The sequence below is a fragment of the Myotis yumanensis genome, unplaced genomic scaffold, assembly GCF_028538775.1.
Source record: "Myotis yumanensis isolate MYYU_CA2020_CCGP unplaced genomic scaffold, mMyoYum1.0.hap1 SCAF_4, whole genome shotgun sequence".
Lineage (NCBI taxonomy): Eukaryota > Metazoa > Chordata > Mammalia > Chiroptera > Vespertilionidae > Myotis > Myotis yumanensis.
In genome coordinates, this window is record NW_027223755.1 from 106,568,234 (window position 1) to 106,586,269 (window position 18,036).

General features: G+C 47.0%; 2 protein-coding genes across 5 annotated transcripts in view; both read left to right on the forward strand.

Moving 5' to 3' along the window:
* SRCAP (Snf2 related CREBBP activator protein) overlaps window positions 1-11,906 on the forward strand; it is a 37,726-nt gene extending 25,820 nt beyond the window's left edge. For all 4 annotated transcript variants that reach the window (XM_070413581.1, XM_070413584.1, XM_070413582.1 and 1 more), the window contains 9 exons: window positions 2,190-2,452; window positions 2,591-2,793; window positions 4,362-4,531; window positions 4,682-4,878; window positions 4,973-5,087; window positions 5,298-5,417; window positions 8,322-8,516; window positions 8,652-8,735; window positions 8,840-11,906. In XM_070413581.1, the coding sequence (XP_070269682.1) occupies window positions 2,190-2,452; window positions 2,591-2,793; window positions 4,362-4,531; window positions 4,682-4,878; window positions 4,973-5,087; window positions 5,298-5,417; window positions 8,322-8,516; window positions 8,652-8,735; window positions 8,840-11,497 (4,005 nt within the window). In that variant the 3' untranslated portion in view covers window positions 11,498-11,906. The remainder of the gene's footprint in view (window positions 1-2,189; window positions 2,453-2,590; window positions 2,794-4,361; window positions 4,532-4,681; window positions 4,879-4,972; window positions 5,088-5,297; window positions 5,418-8,321; window positions 8,517-8,651; window positions 8,736-8,839) is intronic.
* A 74-nt stretch (window positions 11,907-11,980) lies between these two features.
* Window positions 11,981-15,954, forward strand: TMEM265 (transmembrane protein 265). The gene is made up of 3 exons (XM_070413585.1): window positions 11,981-12,487; window positions 13,484-13,654; window positions 15,222-15,954. The coding sequence occupies exons 2-3, from the start codon at window positions 13,487-13,489 to the stop codon at window positions 15,381-15,383; spliced, it is 330 nt and encodes a 109-aa protein (XP_070269686.1). The 5' UTR covers window positions 11,981-12,487; window positions 13,484-13,486; the 3' UTR covers window positions 15,384-15,954.
* The last annotated feature ends 2,082 nt before the right edge of the window (window positions 15,955-18,036 follow it).

The following is an 18,036-nucleotide window of genomic DNA, read 5'->3' on the forward strand; positions in this document are numbered from 1 at the left end:
TTCGTGTTATAGCACATATCAGTACTTAATTTCTTTTTATTGTTAAATATTCCATTTTATGGATATAGCACATTTCCTACATCAGTTGATAGGGACATTTGAATTATTTCACTTGTTGGCTGTTATGAATAATGCAGCTATGAAATAAGATCTTGTGTCTTTTCATGTTTTCCATTATACTGAATGTAAACCTAGGACTGGAATTGCTGGGCCTTATGGTAACTACGTTTAATTGTTTGAGGAACTGCCGAATTGTTTTCCAGTGTAGCTGTACCATTTTACATTCGCACCAGCAGCCTGTAAGGGTGGTTCCAGGATCTCCACAACTTTGCCAACACTTGTTATTTGTCTTTTTTATTACATTCTAGTGTGTATGAAGTAGAACCTAATGGTTTTGATTTGCATTTTTCTGATGGCTAATGATGTTGAGCATCTTTTAAGTGGTTGTTGACCATTTGTGTATCTATATATATAAAAGCCAAGCAACCTGTGGCTATGATGCACACTGCAGCGACCAACCAGCCCGATTGAGGCCCCAATCACCCCCCCTACCCCCGCCAGCCCGCCCCGTTCGGCCCCCATCAGGGCAGGCCGGCTGGACCCCACTCGTGCATGAATTCATGCCTCTAGTCTTTGAAGAAATATCTATGATCCTTTGCCCTTTTTACTTGGGTTATTCTATTTATTTTTATTATTGAGCCGTAAGAGTCCATTATATATTTTAGATACAAGCCCCTTTTCAGTTATATGATTTGCAAATTTTTCCTCTTTTGCTACTATTTGAGAACTCACCTGGATTGATTTTTCTCAGTGTTAGGATGCTTTCTCACTTAGATCACAAGGAGCCAAGAGGTTATGCTTGATGTAGCCATCAAAAAGGGAGATTTGGCCCTGACCGGTTTGGCTCAGTGGATGGAGCATCGGCCTGCAGACTGAAGGGTCCCAGGTTCGATTCCGGTCAAGGGCATGTACCTTGGTTGCGGGCACATCCTCGGTGGGGGGTGTGCAGGAGGCAGCTGATCGATGTTTCTCTCTCATCAATGTGTCTGACTCTCTATCCCTCTCCCTTCCTCTATGTAAAAAAATCAATAAAAAATATTTAAAAAAAAAAAAAAAAAAGGGAGATTTGGGCCTTGGCCAGTGTGGTTCAGTTGGCTGGAGCATTGTCCCATACATCGAAAGGTTGCGGGTTCGATTCCTGGTTTGGGCCCATACCCAGGTTGTGGGTTTGATCCCTGGTTGGGGTGTGTACGGGAGGCAACAGATCGGTGTTTCTCTCCTCTCCTTTCCTACTTTTCTCTCTCTCTAAAATCAATGAAAACATAATCCTCGAGTGAGGATTAAAAAATCTTGGCACTGCTATTTTTTAGGACCATTTTCTGGGATCCATTCTATTAACAGATTTATTGAGAGCCTACTTTGTGCCAGATACTGAGCTAGGTAGTGGGTGATTATAGTTAACAAGATCAGATATGGTCCATGATATATGGGCCTTAAATTTAGTGGGTAGAAGACATCAAAAGTATCCCCTTTCCTTTCTTATAAAGTAAAATTGCAAGTGTAGTAAGTGCTTAAAATATATACTATATATAGAGAGAGGTGGTTTTATAACCTGTGAAACTGGAAGCACAACAAATGGGGAAGGTTTGGATCAAAGTCATACAGATATCCTATCTGCCAGGCACTCCCCTTTTCTCTCTCAGAGTGATGATATTAATACCTGGTTATATTCCCATCCCAGTTCATTCCAGTCTGGCCCTTGACAGAAACCTGCTGTGGATTTGATTAGCCTCTCTGTACCCTGGTCAGTGATTTGAGGAAGGCTTTTAATACTTGTTTTTGATATACCTCAAGAAGATAAATTAATTGAATGTTTGGAGTTAAATGTTATATAGGAAAATTTCCACAAATCATCTATTTTATAAGGTTGTTGGAATGCAGATCTTAAATTTGAATATTCAGGCATTCTGCTTTGGTAGCATACAAGGAAAGATCAGTTTTCTTTTGCAGAGAACTTCACTTAAAAATTGTGAAAGGAATAATGCCCTTGATAACTTGGAAAACTAAAAGCATAATGTATTTTAAAATATTATGGTTCCCATAGATTGTTTAATTGTGGGAGGAACTGTCAGGTTTTCTATGAGGACACTGATTACTTTTTCTGGTTTTTTTTTTTCTCTCATCCCCAGGACTCTCTAGAGGAAAAGCGAAAACGACAGCGGTCTGAACGCCTGGAACGGATTTTCCAACTTAGTGAGGCTCATGGGGCCCTGGCACCCGTGTATGGGACTGAAGTCCTGGATTTCTGTACCTTGCCCCAACCTGTTGCCAGCCCCATCGGCCCTTGTTCTCGCCCCAGCCACCCCACCTTTTGGACTTATACTGAGGCTGCCCGCCGGGCTGTACTGTTTCCTCAGCAACGCCTAGACCAGCTGTCTGAAATCATTGAGAGGTTGGCAGGGCTAAGTGCTCATGGGAAGAGGGTCTTGGGGCCTCTGAGTGGATGTAGTGGTTAGGGATATTGAAGGTGCTATCTCTTGGGACTCTACAGAGTTCCATCTTTATACTGCTTGCCTTCTTCCTTTTGCAGGTTCATCTTTGTCATGCCTCCTGTGGAGGCACCTCCCCCTTCCCTGCATGCCTGCCACCCACCTCCTTGGCTGGCCCCACGTCAGGCAGCCTTCCAGGAGCAATTGGCCTGTGAGCTCTGGCCCCGGGCTCGTCCTTTGCACCGTATTGTGTGTAACATGCGCACCCAGTTCCCTGACTTGAGGCTCATCCAGTACGATTGCGGTGAGTTCATTGACCAGTGAGGGTCCCTTGACCTCTTTTCCTCTTTTCAGGGATGCTGTACATAAGGTCTTGGTAGATTTCATTAAACATTAGACAGTTTTTTTAGGTTATGCTTATGGGAAAGATGGAGAATTATAGACGTATGATGGATTCTTGGCATTCATGAATTTGACTTTGATGAAAGTTGAAAATGTGTGTTAACTCATTTATTTGTTCAGTGATTATTTTGTGAACATCTGTCTTGTTTTGCTAATCATTTGGGATTCAATGGCGAACAAGATAGCACAGGATGGAGTTTTCAGATTTATGCTGTACAAGACTGCACAGTAAATAGTAAATTTTGTTTTGTGAAAAGACAAGAATCCTTATCTTTTGGTTAGAATCTTATTGATTAGAATGCATTAGGCTGCAAGTAACAGAAAACCAAAAGTGAACATTTATTGTTGACTTAATGAGCAATTAGAATAATGGTTTGTTGTTGGTTCAGCAGATTAGTGGTGTCTTCATGTATCTAGGACCTTCTTGTCTTTCTACCTTGCTTTCTACCATCCTTAATATTTATCTTTTTATTCTCATGCTTATTTCTTCATGGTCAGAAGATGGCTGCCGTAACTCCAGGGAGCACACCAAATGCTCTGAGTAGGAAGCCAGGGGTTGAGACAAAAGACTCCTAGCAAATCTTTTTTGGGAAAGAAAGCCCTCCCAGTTGACTTTGCTTCATAATTCATTGGCTCAAATTGGGCCTTATGCTCATCCCTAGAGCAATCACTGTCAAAAGAAAATGGCAAAAAGGAACTCTGGCTTATTTAGGATCACTTATTATGATTTGTCTTCTCTGGGTTGGGTTGAGGCTTGCCTTGCCAGGTGTCCACAGTGTCACTCAGGTTCTTTTAACCAAGAGCGGCTCTGTCACAGTCCTGCACAGAGATTTCTATAGTAACATGTTTTTGGAGATTTCCTGAATGTCTTACAAGAAAGTCAGCAGAACTTTTATTACTATACGCAATATATATTTTAGTAAAAAAAAAACCACACACTTGAAATCATTCAGAGGAGATAAATTCAAAGTCTTTGTTAAAGTGTTTCAGGCTGACTTACTAGAAATGTTTCAGAAGTTAATTCTGTGTTTGATGGGAGGTTGAACTAAGATAACCTAAGATCTTGCCTCTATGGTTCTGATCTTGGTGACCTTCAATCCCTGTCTGTAAACCATGAATCGGGATTTGTTGATATTTATTCTGTGAATCTGTCCTGTGATTCAGCTGGTATAACTCATTGTAGTACTTAAAAATTTCTTGCTCAAACTACTGCAGATTACTTTCCCCCCCTGAGGGTGTATATTACCTTACCCTAGTAAGACTATAGAAGTTAAATCAAAGACAGAAGCAGACTGAAGAGGAGAACCCTTAGGGAAAGAAAATAGGTTAATTCAGATTTTTTGGTATCCTGTGCTAATTGAAATCCTGGCCTAAAATTTTGGTTACCATTCAACTACAGCCTTTCAGTGTTAAGTGTTCTCCTCATTCCAGTTTATAGCTAGCTCCCTGCACCCCTTCATATCTCTTCAGGAAAGTTGCAAACGTTAGCAGTGCTATTGCGACAGCTCAAGGTGGGGGGCCACCGAGTACTCATATTCACCCAGATGACCCGGATGCTGGATGTATTGGAGCAGTTTCTAACCTACCACGGCCACCTCTACTTGCGTCTGGATGGGTCTACTAGAGTTGAACAGAGACAGGTAATCCAGGCATTGCAGCCCTTAGAGACTCACCTCAGCTTCTGTCTCCTTTTTCCAGGCCTTGGGGGTCCAAGAAGGGGCCCTACTAAGCCTTGGGTCTATTTTGGGGGATTTCTCCCAATGTTACCTTTTTTTTCCCTTTCCCTCTAGGCCTTGATGGAACGATTCAATGCAGACAAACGTATATTCTGCTTCATCCTATCAACTCGAAGTGGGGGTGTGGGCGTGAACCTGACGGGAGCAGACACTGTTGTTTTTTATGACAGCGACTGGAATCCCACCATGGATGCTCAGGCCCAGGATCGCTGTCACCGAATTGGCCAGACCCGAGATGTTCACATCTATAGGTATTGCCTAGTCTCCCCTACCTTGCTTCCCCTTTGCTGGAAGGATTTTATTGATGTATTTGGCTGTTTACCCATGGCTTTCATCAACCCCTAGGCTTATCAGTGAACGGACAGTGGAGGAGAACATCCTAAAAAAGGCAAATCAGAAGAGAATGTTGGGAGACATGGCCATTGAGGGAGGCAACTTTACCACAGCATATTTTAAACAGGTACTACTATCTTCCAGTCTATGGAAGGTAGAACTGCTTTGCCTGTAAGAGTTACTCCTCCTTATGAAAGAGGATGCTTTGACCTCTACAGACCTGCTTCTTCAACCAGTGGCACCTGATACTTCTAAGAACCATCATCAGATTCATAGTTGTAGGCCTGGGACCAGCATTCCATTGACTCTGACATTTTTTCTTCTGTTCTTTCCAAAGCAGACCATCCGAGAGCTGTTTGATATGCCCCTGGAGGAGTCATCTGGCTCCTCTGTACCCTCTGCCTCTGAAGAGGAGGAAGAAACTGTGGCCAGCAAGCAGACCCACATCCTGGAGCAGGTGAAAAAAGTGGGCGGTCCCTGGAGGAGAGCTAATGGTTACAGTGTGTGTTGTCTTTGGATCTGTTGAGTTTGTCCAGGGGGAAAGAACTATTTCTGCTGCTTCTCAAATTACAGTTGGCCTTTCATAGTTGCGAATAGATTGTTTATTGGTTCACATGGTTTCATAGAAAAAAGACAGGATTTAGTTCTTATTTCTAACTTTTCTAAGATTAAAAGAAGCAGCAGTGCTTTTTTTAAAACAAAACAATAAATATACGTATTTATTTATTTAAATATCTTTTTATTGATTTTAGAGAGGGAGGGAAGAGAGAGAAAGAGAGAAACATTGATGTGAGAGAGAAGCATTGATAGGATCAGCTGCCTCCTGCATGCACCCCAATCCAGGATCAAGCCCGCAACCTGGACATGTGCCTGGACTAGGACCGAACCAGTGACCGTTCAGTGCGTGGAATGATCTCCAACTGAGCCACATTGGCCAGGGCCAGCAGTGCTTTTTTAGTAATTGTATTTGTTAAGCTAAGTCTGTTTAGTCTTCTGAGCCTCACTTTCCATTTTTCTAAAATGCTAATGATAAGGAAGTAACTGAGGTTAAATGACATTGTGGATTAAGAAGTGCTTTGTTGCCCGGCTGGTGTGGTTGTGGTTGAGCGTCGACCTATGAACCAGGAGGTCACAGTTCAATTCCCAGTCAGGGCGCATGCCCAGGTTGTACGCTTGATCCCCAGTAGGGTGTATGCAGGAGGCAGCCGAGCAATGAATCTGCATCATTGATGTTTCTATCTTTCTTTCCCTCTCCCTTTCTCTCTGAAATCGATAAAAATATATTTCTTTTTAAAAAAGAAGTGTTTTGTACATGGGTAGAACTCATTTTCCAAACATTGATGCATAATAGAATCACTTGGAAAGCTTTTAAAAGGATTGATTCCTGGACCTCATCTGAAAATCTAAATCATTTTAGGAGGTGAGGTCTGACCATATGTATTTTTTCAGAGCTCTTCAGAAGTAAAATGTTTAGGAACTACAGATGTAGAGTGTCATGGAAATGTTTTTCTCTACCTAGTGCCTTCTCATGGTTGACCATACTCTAGGCTACTTCCTTCAGTGACTTGGTTATAAGCTCCCATCATATCTCAAGGGAAAGATTAGATGTGGTTAGTCTATTGCCATGAGACGTCTCAGTACAAAAATAGAATTTCATTTTTAAAACTTTCTGCCTTAAAAAAATTTTTTTTATTGTTGAAAGTTTTACATATGTCCCTCTCTCCCCCCCCATTGACCTCCTGTAGCCCACTCCCCTCCCCACCCCAGGCTTTTACCATCCTACAGTCTGTGTCCATGGGTTATTCATATCTATATATATAAAAGCCTAAGCAACCTTTGCGACTGGAATGACCAGTCGCTATGACATGCACTGACCACCGGGGGGCAGACGCTCAACACAGGAGCTGCCCCCCAGTGGTCAGTGTGCTCCCATAGCCAACCTCCCGCTGCCCCTCTCCCCCTTGCCCAACCCGGTTTTGATGGGCCCCAATCAGGGGTGGGGCCAGCCAGCCAACTTCCCGCAGCCTCTCCCCCTGACTGGCCTCAATCGCTGGCCAGGCTGAGGGATCCCACCCGTGCACGAATTCATGCACTGGGCCTCTAATCCTAGCTAATAGACAGCATATGCAAATTAACTGTCACACCTTCACAAATATGGTGGCGCCCATAGCCACAAGATGGCGGCGCCCACTCCCCTCAGCCCCACTGGAGTCCCCCAGTCCTTTCAGCCCATGGGGGGGGGGGGGGGGGGCGGCAGGTGCACGGTGCAGCTGGACCGGCCCTCAGCCGCCCAGAACCGGCAAGCCTCGGATGGCAGCTGCCCAACTGCCCAGGGCCACCGAGGCTCAGGTAACCAGGGCCAGCCGTGCTGCCGGCAGTGGCAGCAGCAGAGGTGTGATTGGGGCGTCACCTTCCCCTGATGGCCAGGTTGCCTCCAGCCCCTGAGGGCTCCCGGACTGTGAAAGGGGGCAGGCCAGGTTGAGGGACACCGCCCCCCCCCCCCCTCCAGTGCATGAATTTTCATGCACCGGGCCTCTAGTATGCATATAAGTTCTTTGGTTGATCTCTTCCCACCAACCCACCCTCCTTGCCATTCCATCCTATGTGTACAACTGCATTGCTTTGATAACTTTGGGGGCCCAGATGAGAGTTGAGTTCTGTTATTTATATATATAAAAGCCCAGCAACCGGAATGGCAGAATGACCAGAATGACCGGTGGCTATGACATGCACTGTGGCGGCCAACCAGCCTGATCCGGGCCCTGATTGGCCTCCACCCTCCAGTCGCGGGCGGGGCTGGCCAGCCAACCACCTGCAGCCCCTCCCCCCGGCCAGCCCGTTCCAATGGATTCCCATTGGGGCAGGCCAGCTGGACCCCACCTATGCACGATTTTGTGCACCAGCCTCTAGTAATGTTATGAACCTGGTTTGGTATAAATGTTTTTTTGTTATTGTTTTAAATCTGGGCTGTGACCAAGACAACATTTAATTTATTCCAGAATCTACCATGTAGAGTGAAGAACCAGTTTAGTCGAGTCCTTATAATAATGATACCACTTTTATAGCACTTAATAAATTATAAACATATCGTAGGTTTAAACATAGTAAATGCCTCAGGGTAAGCAGGCAAAGTGCTGTGATGTCATTTTACAGATGAGAAAACTGCTCCTTAGAAATTTAACTGGCTTATCTATGAAAAAAGGCAAGGACAGAACCATGACTGCGATCCAGGGTTTTGGAGTCCAATGCTTTTTTATTTCCTCATTTTGTTGTAAACTTGGCCTCAAATTTTTGCCAGAATCAAATCACAGGATGTAAAGTTTGTTAATTCTCATGGATTTTCTTTCACATGCCCTTGCAGGCATTATGTCGGGCAGAAGATGAAGAGGATATTCGTGCGGCCACCCAAGCCAAGGCTGAACAGGTTGCTGAGCTTGCAGAATTCAATGAGAATGATGGGTTTCCTGCTGGTGAGGGAGAGGAGGCTGGTCGGCCTGGGGCTGAGGATGAGGAAATGTCCCGAGCTGAGCAGGAAATTGCTGCCCTTGTCGAACAGGTCAGTGTTGGACCCCCTAGTTCTCAACTCCTTCCTCTGGACTCTGTGACCCTCCTATCTTCCCTGGTAAAATGGCTGATGGGTGGGCCCTGGGCACCAGGTCCCTCTGTTCATCACCACTCTTCCTCCCCACAGCTGACCCCTATTGAGCGCTATGCTATGAAATTCCTGGAAGCCTCACTGGAGGAGGTGAGCCGAGAGGAGCTCAAGCAGGCAGAAGTGAGTAGTTCTAAGGGGAGGGATTGGAAGTGGGAGGCTACTGTTTTCTACCCATTACCATCTTGAGTGCCTCTCCCTGACCACCCTGTGGGATCTGTTGGTAGGAGCAAGTGGAAGCTGCCCGCAAGGACCTGGACCAAGCCAAGGAGGAGGTGTTCCGTCTACCCCAAGAGGAGGAGGAGGGACCAGGGGCTGGGGATGAGGTTTCCTGTGGGACTGGTGGAGGCAGCCACCGGCGCAGTAAGAAGGTCAAGGCCCCTGAAAGGCCAGGGACTCGAGTCAGTGAGCGTCTTCGTGGAGCCCGGGCTGAGACTCAAGGGGCAAACCACACTCCTGTCGTATCCACTCATCATACCCGCAGCACTTCCACGCCTCCCCGCTGTAGCCCTGCCAGGGAGCGAGTTCCCAGGCCAGCACCTAAGCCTCGACCCGCTCCAACTTCGGCTGCTGCAGATCCCATACCAATCCCTGCCCCAATCCCCATTTCAGCTCCAAATCCATTAACCATGCTTCCTGTCCATATCTTGCCTTCTCCCCCACTTCCTCCGCAGATTCCTCCCTCTTGTTCTTCTGCCTGCACACCTCCTTCTGCCTATACCCCTCCACCAGCTCATACCCCACCTCCAGCTCAAACCTCTGTCTTAACTCCTACCTCCCCTCTCTTGCTTGGTCTACCCTCTGTGCCCATATTCCCCCCAGTCACCAACCTCACCTTGGGCTTGGGGCCTGAGGCAGAGCTGTGTACACAAACATTGGCATCTAGTGAGTCCCTGGAGCTGGCTGATATGACCAGCTCTGAGACTTCCCCGCTTACTCATGTGCCCCCTAAGGATCTGTTGCCAGTTGCTGTTGAGATCCTGCCTATGTCAGAAAAGAACCTTTCTCTCACCTCTTCTGCACCCAGCCCAATCCTGGAGACTGGCAGTTTTCCCAATGGTCAAGAGCAGGAGGTACCAGAGCCTGCTGAGGGGACCATCCTCACAGTGCTGCCTGATGGTGAGGAGGTGCCCACGTGTCCGAGTGAGAACAGTGATTTGGCGCTCCCACCTTCAGCAGTATCTGATGAGCTACTTCAGTTGCCATTGGAGGCTGACAAAAACTCAGAAGAGCTAGTGGAAGCCCAGACCCCAACATCCAGCCCACAGAAGCTGCAGGAACTTGGTTCAGCTGAGGTTACAGCTCCATCAACCTCATCTTCAGCCACCTCCTCACCTGAGGGTTCTTCACCTGCCCGGCCCCCTCGACGTCGCACCAGTGCTGATGTAGAAATTAGAGGTCAGGGGGCTGGTCGGCCGGGGCAGCCTCCAGGCCCCAAAGTGCTTCGCAAGTTGCCAGGACGGCTAGTGACTGTGGTAGAGGAAAAGGAACTGGTGAGGCGACGGCGACAGCAGCGGGGAACTGCCAGCATCCTAGTGCCTGGGGTCTCTGAGACTGGTGCCAGCCCAGGAAGCCCATCTACCCACAACATGTTGGGGCCAGAATCCTCACCTCCCACCAGTGGGCCCTGTGAAGCTGCTCCCCCATCCATACTGCCCACCCCAACCCAGCAGCCCTTCATAGCTCGCCGTCACATCGAGCTGGGGGTGACTGGAGAGGTCAGCCCAGAGAATGGAGAAGGGGCACTGCTTGCCATCACCTCTCCTGCTATGAAACGTCGGAGGGGGAGGCCTCCCAAGAAGAACAGGTCTCCTGCAGATGCTGGACGAGGGGTGGATGAGGCACTTTCATCCACCTCTAAGGGAAAAACCAATGGGGCTGACCAGGTCCCTGGGGCTGACCCCCTTATTGTTGCAGAGCCTGTTTTGGGACCCCAGCTTATTCCTGGGCCCCAGCCTCTTGGACCCCAGCCAACTCATAAACCCGAGCCCATCATCCTATCACCTGTGGAGAAAAGAAGGCGCGGGCGGCCCCCTAAGGCACGTGATTTACCCATTCCTGGGACCACTTCCTCTCCAGGGGATGGCAGCTTAGAGAGCCGGACACAGCCACTCCCGATGCCACCACTCCCACCACTCCTATCCTGTCCTATTGCTACTGTCGCCAACACTGTCACCACTCTCACCATTTCAACATCCCCACCCAAGCGGAAGCGAGGCCGACCTCCCAAGAATCCACCATCGCCGCGGCCCAGCCAGCTCCCTGTCTTGGACCGTGACACGTCTTCTGTCCTTGAGAGCTGTGGATTGGGGAGGCGGCAGCAACCCCAGGGCCAGGGGGAGAGTGAGGGTAGTTCTTCTGATGAGGATGGAAGCCGCCCCCTCACCCGCCTGGCCCGCTTGCGCCTTGAAGCAGAGGGGATGCGGGGACGAAAAAGTGAAGGGTCCATGGTGGTAGCTGTAATTCAGGATGATCTGGATTTAGCAGATGGTGGACCAGGCGGGTTAGAATTGACACCTCCCATAGTCTCAGCTCCAAAACTGCGCTCCACCCGGCTACGTCCAGGTTCTCTAGTTCCCCCACTAGAGACTGAGAAGGTGCCTCGCAAACGGGCCGGTGTCCCAGTTGGCAGAGGTCCTGGGCAGGCAAAGCGGAGCTGCCTGCAGTCCCTAAGTCCCTTGGGGCCTGAGGGTTCAGTAGAAGAGTCTGAGGCTGAAGCCTCGGGTGAAGAAGAGGAAGGGGATGGGACCCCACGCCGCAGGTCTGGCTCCCACCGCCTTGGCGGAACAACCAACCAAGGGGACCAGCGCATCCTGCGCAGCAGTGCCCCGCCCCACCCAGCTGGCCCCACTGTTAGTCACAGAGGCCGAAAGGCCAAGACGTGAGTGGGCTGCCCCTCCACCTAGGCTTTCCACCATGGCCCCTCTCCCTCCACAACCAGGCCTGACTCTGTTAACCACTACTTGAAGTCTTTTGAGGGGGAAAGCCTCCAGGGAGACATAGGGGCCTTCTCCCTTCTTTCCACCAAAGTAGGGGGTAGGAAACTGGTTGTCATGGAAATGGGGCGCTTCACATATTCCCTTCCCTTCCACCCCACATGGCTGGGCAGTGTTAAGGGTGGCAAGATAGTCTCTGTCCCCACCCCCTTGTACTTGATTCCCCAGCAGTCTTTCACAGCTCTCCACCCTTAAGGAAAGGGGGAGGGACTTCTCTACAATAAGGTTTTTTTTCTTTCTTTTTTTTTTTTTTTTTTTTAAAGAAGAAAAAATAATAAACTTAGTTTCTGTATGAGCATCCGCGTAAGGAGGCTTCTGATTTTCTGGTCTGGTGGAGGGTTGGGTGGGAACTTGGGCATCTTTTTTATTTCCCTTCCTCCTGCCAAGATCCTAGTACCTCATCTCTAACCCAGAATTGCATATCTTGGAGGTAGAAATGTCCACCCAAGAAGAGGGAAGATTTGGCAAATCTGATCTGGTAGGGCACCTTTCTCTAAAGTTGTAGTTTTCAGACTCACACTTTTCCTCTCCTCCCTTCTATTCTCTCAGTTCCTGACTTTCCCTCGAGCCCTCTGATGCCTTAGACTTTTTCCTGCTTTTATCTTCCTTGCTCAGGTGCTTTTCCTTTCCCAGAAGGCAGGCATCACTACCTTGGGTTGCTCCCGTCATTTTTCCTCCCTTGCTTTCCTCCATCTAGCCAAACTGGTTTGAGTCAGCTACACCCCCATATGAGCTCCTGGGGCTCTTCAGGTGGTGACTGGCCACCCAACCCCACCCCTGGGCTTGGCTTGGAGCCCTGAGTCAGCTCCATCTCTACCCAAGCCAAATCAAACCTGAGGCAGAAGCCGAAACTCACAGTACCTCAAGGCCTATAGCCAGGTAAGAGCTCCTGTTCATTTTACATTTTCTCTGATCTCAACTCCCTGGCCCCTCTCCTTGTGTTCTCCCCATCATGTCTGTATCTGTTTACTCCATCTGAGTCCTTTTCTCAAGCCCACTTCTGCAGCTTCGTGGCACATATTCTTTGCTTTCTGCTTATCTTGACTCTTCACCCTTTTTATCCTGGGTTGTGTTCAGAGAACTGCAAATGGTTTCGTTTTATCTAGGATATAGGGGAATGGTTGGAGATGGTGGTTTGGTATCAAAGCTCAGAGGACCTGAGAAATAGGGAGATGAGAAATGATTAAGTAGGGCATCATTATGCAGGTTTCTGTGTGGGTTATGAGGTCATTCAAACTCAGTGTTAATCTGATTGTGTTGTGTGGCCTGGGTTGAAATGGAGAGGAGATGGCAGGGAGTCAGCACAGCAAAGGAGGCCCTACTGGGGAGGGATTTAAGGTCTTTTCTGGTGTTCCGTTTCCTCAACTATAAAGAGCTTAGATGGGTACTTTTTCCCTCCTTTCTTCCATCTCCAGAATTATTATCACATGAAATGGCAGTTTTGCTTGAAGTAGGGAATGGCCTAGCATGTCAGTCTCTGAGGAACTTCAGGGAATTGTAGTGCCCTTTGAAATACAGTTTAAAAATCAGACTTTGATAGTCTCCAATTCCTAGCAGCTGTTGAGATTCTATTTCCTGCTTCTCGGTGTGCACCTGTCATTCTGCTTCTCCCCACTTGTCAAACCAATAATACAGATAATGCTATGTTCACACTAGCATGTCTTTAAAGACTTGAAATCTTAGGCTGAGGAAGGATTCCAGCCACACATTTCCTCTCTTGGTCTATGAGTCATTAGAGGAATTCCCTAGTAAGGCGGCATTCTTAAGAGTTGGGCTAGGCCACAAGGACATGATTAGAGAGGGGTGGAGTCTGAGAAAGCCAGGCCAAGGGCTCAGTTTTGGGGCTTAAAAGTACCTCGACTGTATCGCCCACAGGTGATGGAGGACGAGGAGAATGCAGTGGAGATCTTGGTGAGCAACATGGAAGCTGCTCATTCTCCATCCCCCATTCGCTGCTGCTGGCTCCGCCTCCGCTGCTTGGCAGCTACTAGCATTATCTGTGGCTGCTCTTGCCTGGGAGTCATGGCCCTTGTGTTTGCCATCAAGGTGAGGAATGCAGTTCCTATGGGAGCAGGAGGGTGGGTGTAGTAAGGCAGTGGCTTCATATCTGATCTGTCTACACTGATCAAACGGTTACTAAGTGCCTGTCAGAGCTTGGTGTTGGGCCGTGTGCCTGAAGTAAGAAGACATGGTTCCTGCCATCAAAGGTCCCACAGTCTAATAGAAGAGATGGCTATGAAAATGGATAATTATTAATGGGATGTAGCCATCAGTACTGTCGTAGAGGAAGCACAAAGTATTTTGGGAGCTGGGGGAGGATACGTAGGGTGGGGCAAAAGTAGGTTGACAGTTGTAAGTACCTAAAACAGTTTATTCTTGTATTATTTTCCATACAAACAACTGTAAACCTACTTTTGCTCCACCCTTTATGTGTGTGATTAGAGTAGAGTAGGTGGCAGGAAAATAACCTTCAAGGATGAGTGAATTAGGGTGAAAGGCATTCCAGGTAAAGGAAGCAGTGTGTACGAAGGCCTGGACTATTAGTTCAGCCTAAATGGACCAGTAAGAAATAGTGAGAGATGAAGCCAGAGGGCCCAGATTCCCAAGGGCCTCCAGTGTTATGCTTAGGAGTTTTGACTTTATCTTGAAAGTACTGGGGAACCATTCAAAGGTGTTTGCAGAGGAGGGTGACATGGTCAGATTTGTGTTTCAGTAAGATCCACTCTCAAGTCCTACATGGAGAATGAATTAGAAAACTGGAGGCAGCTGAGCAGCGATGAGAGCAGTCTACAGGAGCCAGGAGAAGCTATGAGGGTTTTGAGGGGGTTCCACCATTTCAAAATATCTGTCACACAGGCTAACTTAAACACCAGGCTTGAATTTCCTCAACCCTAGTTGTATTTTAACCATCAGAAACTGTACTCCTGTCATCCTCAAAATTTCTGGGTTTCATTAAGGTACAATCATAAAAAGAATCCTTAAAAGATGAGGCCCATTGACTAATGAGAATGGGGTGTTATATGACTGGACATGAGTGAAAAATACAAAAATACTCCAAGATAGCTCACTTTTTTGTGTGTGTGTGTGTGTGTTTTAAATTTTTATTGATTTCAGAGAGGAAGGAAGAGGGAAAGATAGAAACATCAGTGATGAGAGAGAGTCATCAATTGGCTGCCTCCTGCACACCCCCCACTGGGGATCGAGCCCGCAACCCAGGCATGTGCCCTTGACTGGAATCAAACCCAGGACCCTTCAGTCCGCAGGCTGACACTATCCACTGAGCCAAACCAGTTAGGGCTAGCTCACTATTTCTTGCCAAGAATTCCAAATTTGGAATGAATATGGGATAAGTAAAAAAGGATAGGGAATAAAAGGATTGAAAAGTATTTTACCATATATGATCTTGTGCGTTAATGGCCACTCTGAAAAGTAGGCAGAGCAGAATAGATAACTTATTTTGCAGATGAGGCATGAGAAATAGAAACTAGAAAGGAAGGTAGAGGATTTGGATGTGAGGTTTTGAGCCATGACAGGGATGGAGGATTGTAGTGGGTCAATGGGCACTTTGGGACAGAAGCAGGGGGAGAACCTAACCAAAAACCTGCCCCCACAGGCAGAAGAGCGGCATAAGGCAGGCCACTCCGAGGAAGCAGTGCACTGGGGGGCCCGGGCCCGGAGGTACATCCTGGCCAGCTTTGCTATCTGGCTTGCTGTCCTCGTTCTGGGCCCCCTGCTTCTGTGGCTGCTCTCTTACATCATCGCCCAAGCTGAGTGAGTGAGGGTGGCCTCTGCAGAGAGTCAGCTGGAACCTCCTGGATCCTTCAAGGCGGCATTGCTAGGGTCGAGTGCCAGCCGTGGTCCTCCCTGGCTGGAGGATGGTGCCTCTCTCAAAGGGCTTTGGAAGAGCTCTTCTAGCCCTTTATAAAAGGAAACGGCAACTGAGACTGATGAGGGGAGGTCAGCCTGCTCTGTTCTTTCAGTGTTCATCATTCCCTGTTCCCCCCCAACCTACCCCATTCTAGGGGCCTCTACCCAGAGGTGGGGTTGAAGACCAGGCCTGATTTTATTAGAATTTGTTTTATAATAAAAGCCTTTTTTAGTGGTGAAATGCTGTTCCTGTCTACTTGTTCTTCCCCTGCTTTTCCCTGGGACCTTGGTAAGAGCCGGAGAGGGCATCTGACTGATGGCAGAAGTTTGCATCTCCCTGTGCCTAGTTGCTCCATGAGAACGAAATATTTCTTTTTCTTCTTCTGGAAGCTCTTGGAAAGACCCCAGCTTCTTTCTTATACCTGAAGAGAGACCCAGAGACCAGAGAGCAAGAGTAGTAGCACCAGCTACTATTTATTGAATGTTTGATATATTCCAAGCTGTGTTCTAGACACTTTATATTTCTTAACTTCTTCAGTTCTCATAATCACTCAGTTCTCATAATCACTCAATACCATTGTTCTCACTTTATAGTTGAGGAAACAGGCACAGATTATAATGGCACACAGCTAGTAAATGGCAGAGCTGGGATTGAACTCAAGACATTTTGGTTACAGAGTTGAGAGAGGAGTGAAAGGATTGAATACAGCAACCATCCCTTATATAGAGAGATTTCTATGATTATATTGAATTTGCATAGCCTTTATCTTGGGCTTATTGATATTTATTTTATATTTTTATTGATTTCAGAGAAGAAGGGAGAGGGAGAGAGAAACATCAATAATGAGAGAGAATCATTGATTTGCTGCCTCCTGCACACCCCCTACTGGAAATTAAGCCCACAATCTGGGCATATGCCCTTGACTGGAATTGAACCCAGGACCCTTCAGTCCAGAGGCCGACGCTCTATCCACTGAGCCAAACCGGCCAGGGCTCAGGCTGACACTCTTATCCACTGAGCCAAACTGGCTAGGGCTGATAACATTTCAAACATTTTTAATATGAGATATATCACACATACAGGAAAATATCCAAAACAAATACAAAGCTTAATAAGTTAACAAATCAAACATCTGAAAAACTACCACTCAGTCAAGAAATGAACATTGCCAGCACTTCAGAGCCTGCTTTATATCCCTTATAATCACTACTGCTTCCTTTCTTCCCACAGGTAACTATCATTCTGACTTCAAACAATGTAGTTTTCATTTTGCCTGCATTTGAACATTATATAAATGGATTCATGTATATTTTTTATCCTCACCCAAGAATATGTGTATTGATTTTAAGGAGAGAGAGAGAGAGAGAGAGAGAGAGAGAGAGAGAGAGAGAGAGAGAGAGAGAGAGAAACATCAGTGAGAGAAACATTGACAGTTGTCTCCCACACGTGCCCCAAACAGATCACACCTGCAACCTAGGTATGTGCCCTAGCTGGGAATCAAACTTGTGACCTTTCGTTGCATAAGACGATACTCCAATCAAAGGAACCACCTGGCCAGGGCTCATGGATTCTTTTTATGCCTGGCTTCTTGTTGTTTAAGAGATTTATCGATCTTTGGTATAGCTATAGTTTTCATTACTGTATAGTATTCCATTGCATGAATATATTACATTTTATATTGGTAGATTTTGGGAATGTTTCCAGTTTTGGGATATTATGAATCATTCTGCTGTGGATATTTTTTTATTTTATTTTTTATTGATTTCCGAGAGGAAGGGAAAGGGGGAGAGAGGTAGAAATATCAGTGATGAGAAAGAATCATTGATTGGCTGCCTCCTGCACACCCCACACTGGGGATCAAGCCTGCAACCCAGGCATGTGAACTTGATGGGAATTGAACCTGGGACCCTTCAGTCTGCAGGCCAACGCTCTAGCCACTGAGCCAAACCAGCTAGGACTGCTGTGGATATTCTTGTACATGTCTCTTGGAATACATATGTCTTGTGAGTGGAATTTTGGGGTTATTTTACCATAATTCTGCTTTATTTTACCATAAAGCAGAGCACCTAAAAGAATTAGAGATGGGGGGGCAGGGGGTAAGAGATCAACTGAAGGACTTGTCTGCATGCATGTAAGCATAACCAATGGACACAAGACACTGGGGGGTAGGAAAGGCCGGGGGAAGGTCGGGGGGGGGCGGAAAGGAGACATGTAATACTCTTTGTAATACTTTAAGCAATAAAACAAAATAAAAATAATAGAGATAGTGCACACTGAAGAGAGAAGATTAAAGGGGAAGACAAGCCATATGATAGTTGTCCTTAGTGTTTCAAAATGCTCCAGCAAGGAAGAAGTGAAGAGAATCCATTGTTGGTCCCAGATTTTAGAATGACAACAATGGGTAGAAGCCATACTTAGGGCAGTGATTCTCAGCCTTCAACAATGGAACCATGTCGGGAGCCTTAAAAAGTACCTATGCCTGAGCTTTACCTTTAGAGATTCTAACTTAACTAGTGTGAGGTGCTACATAGTCTTCCGGACAACACATTCTAGAGCAGCA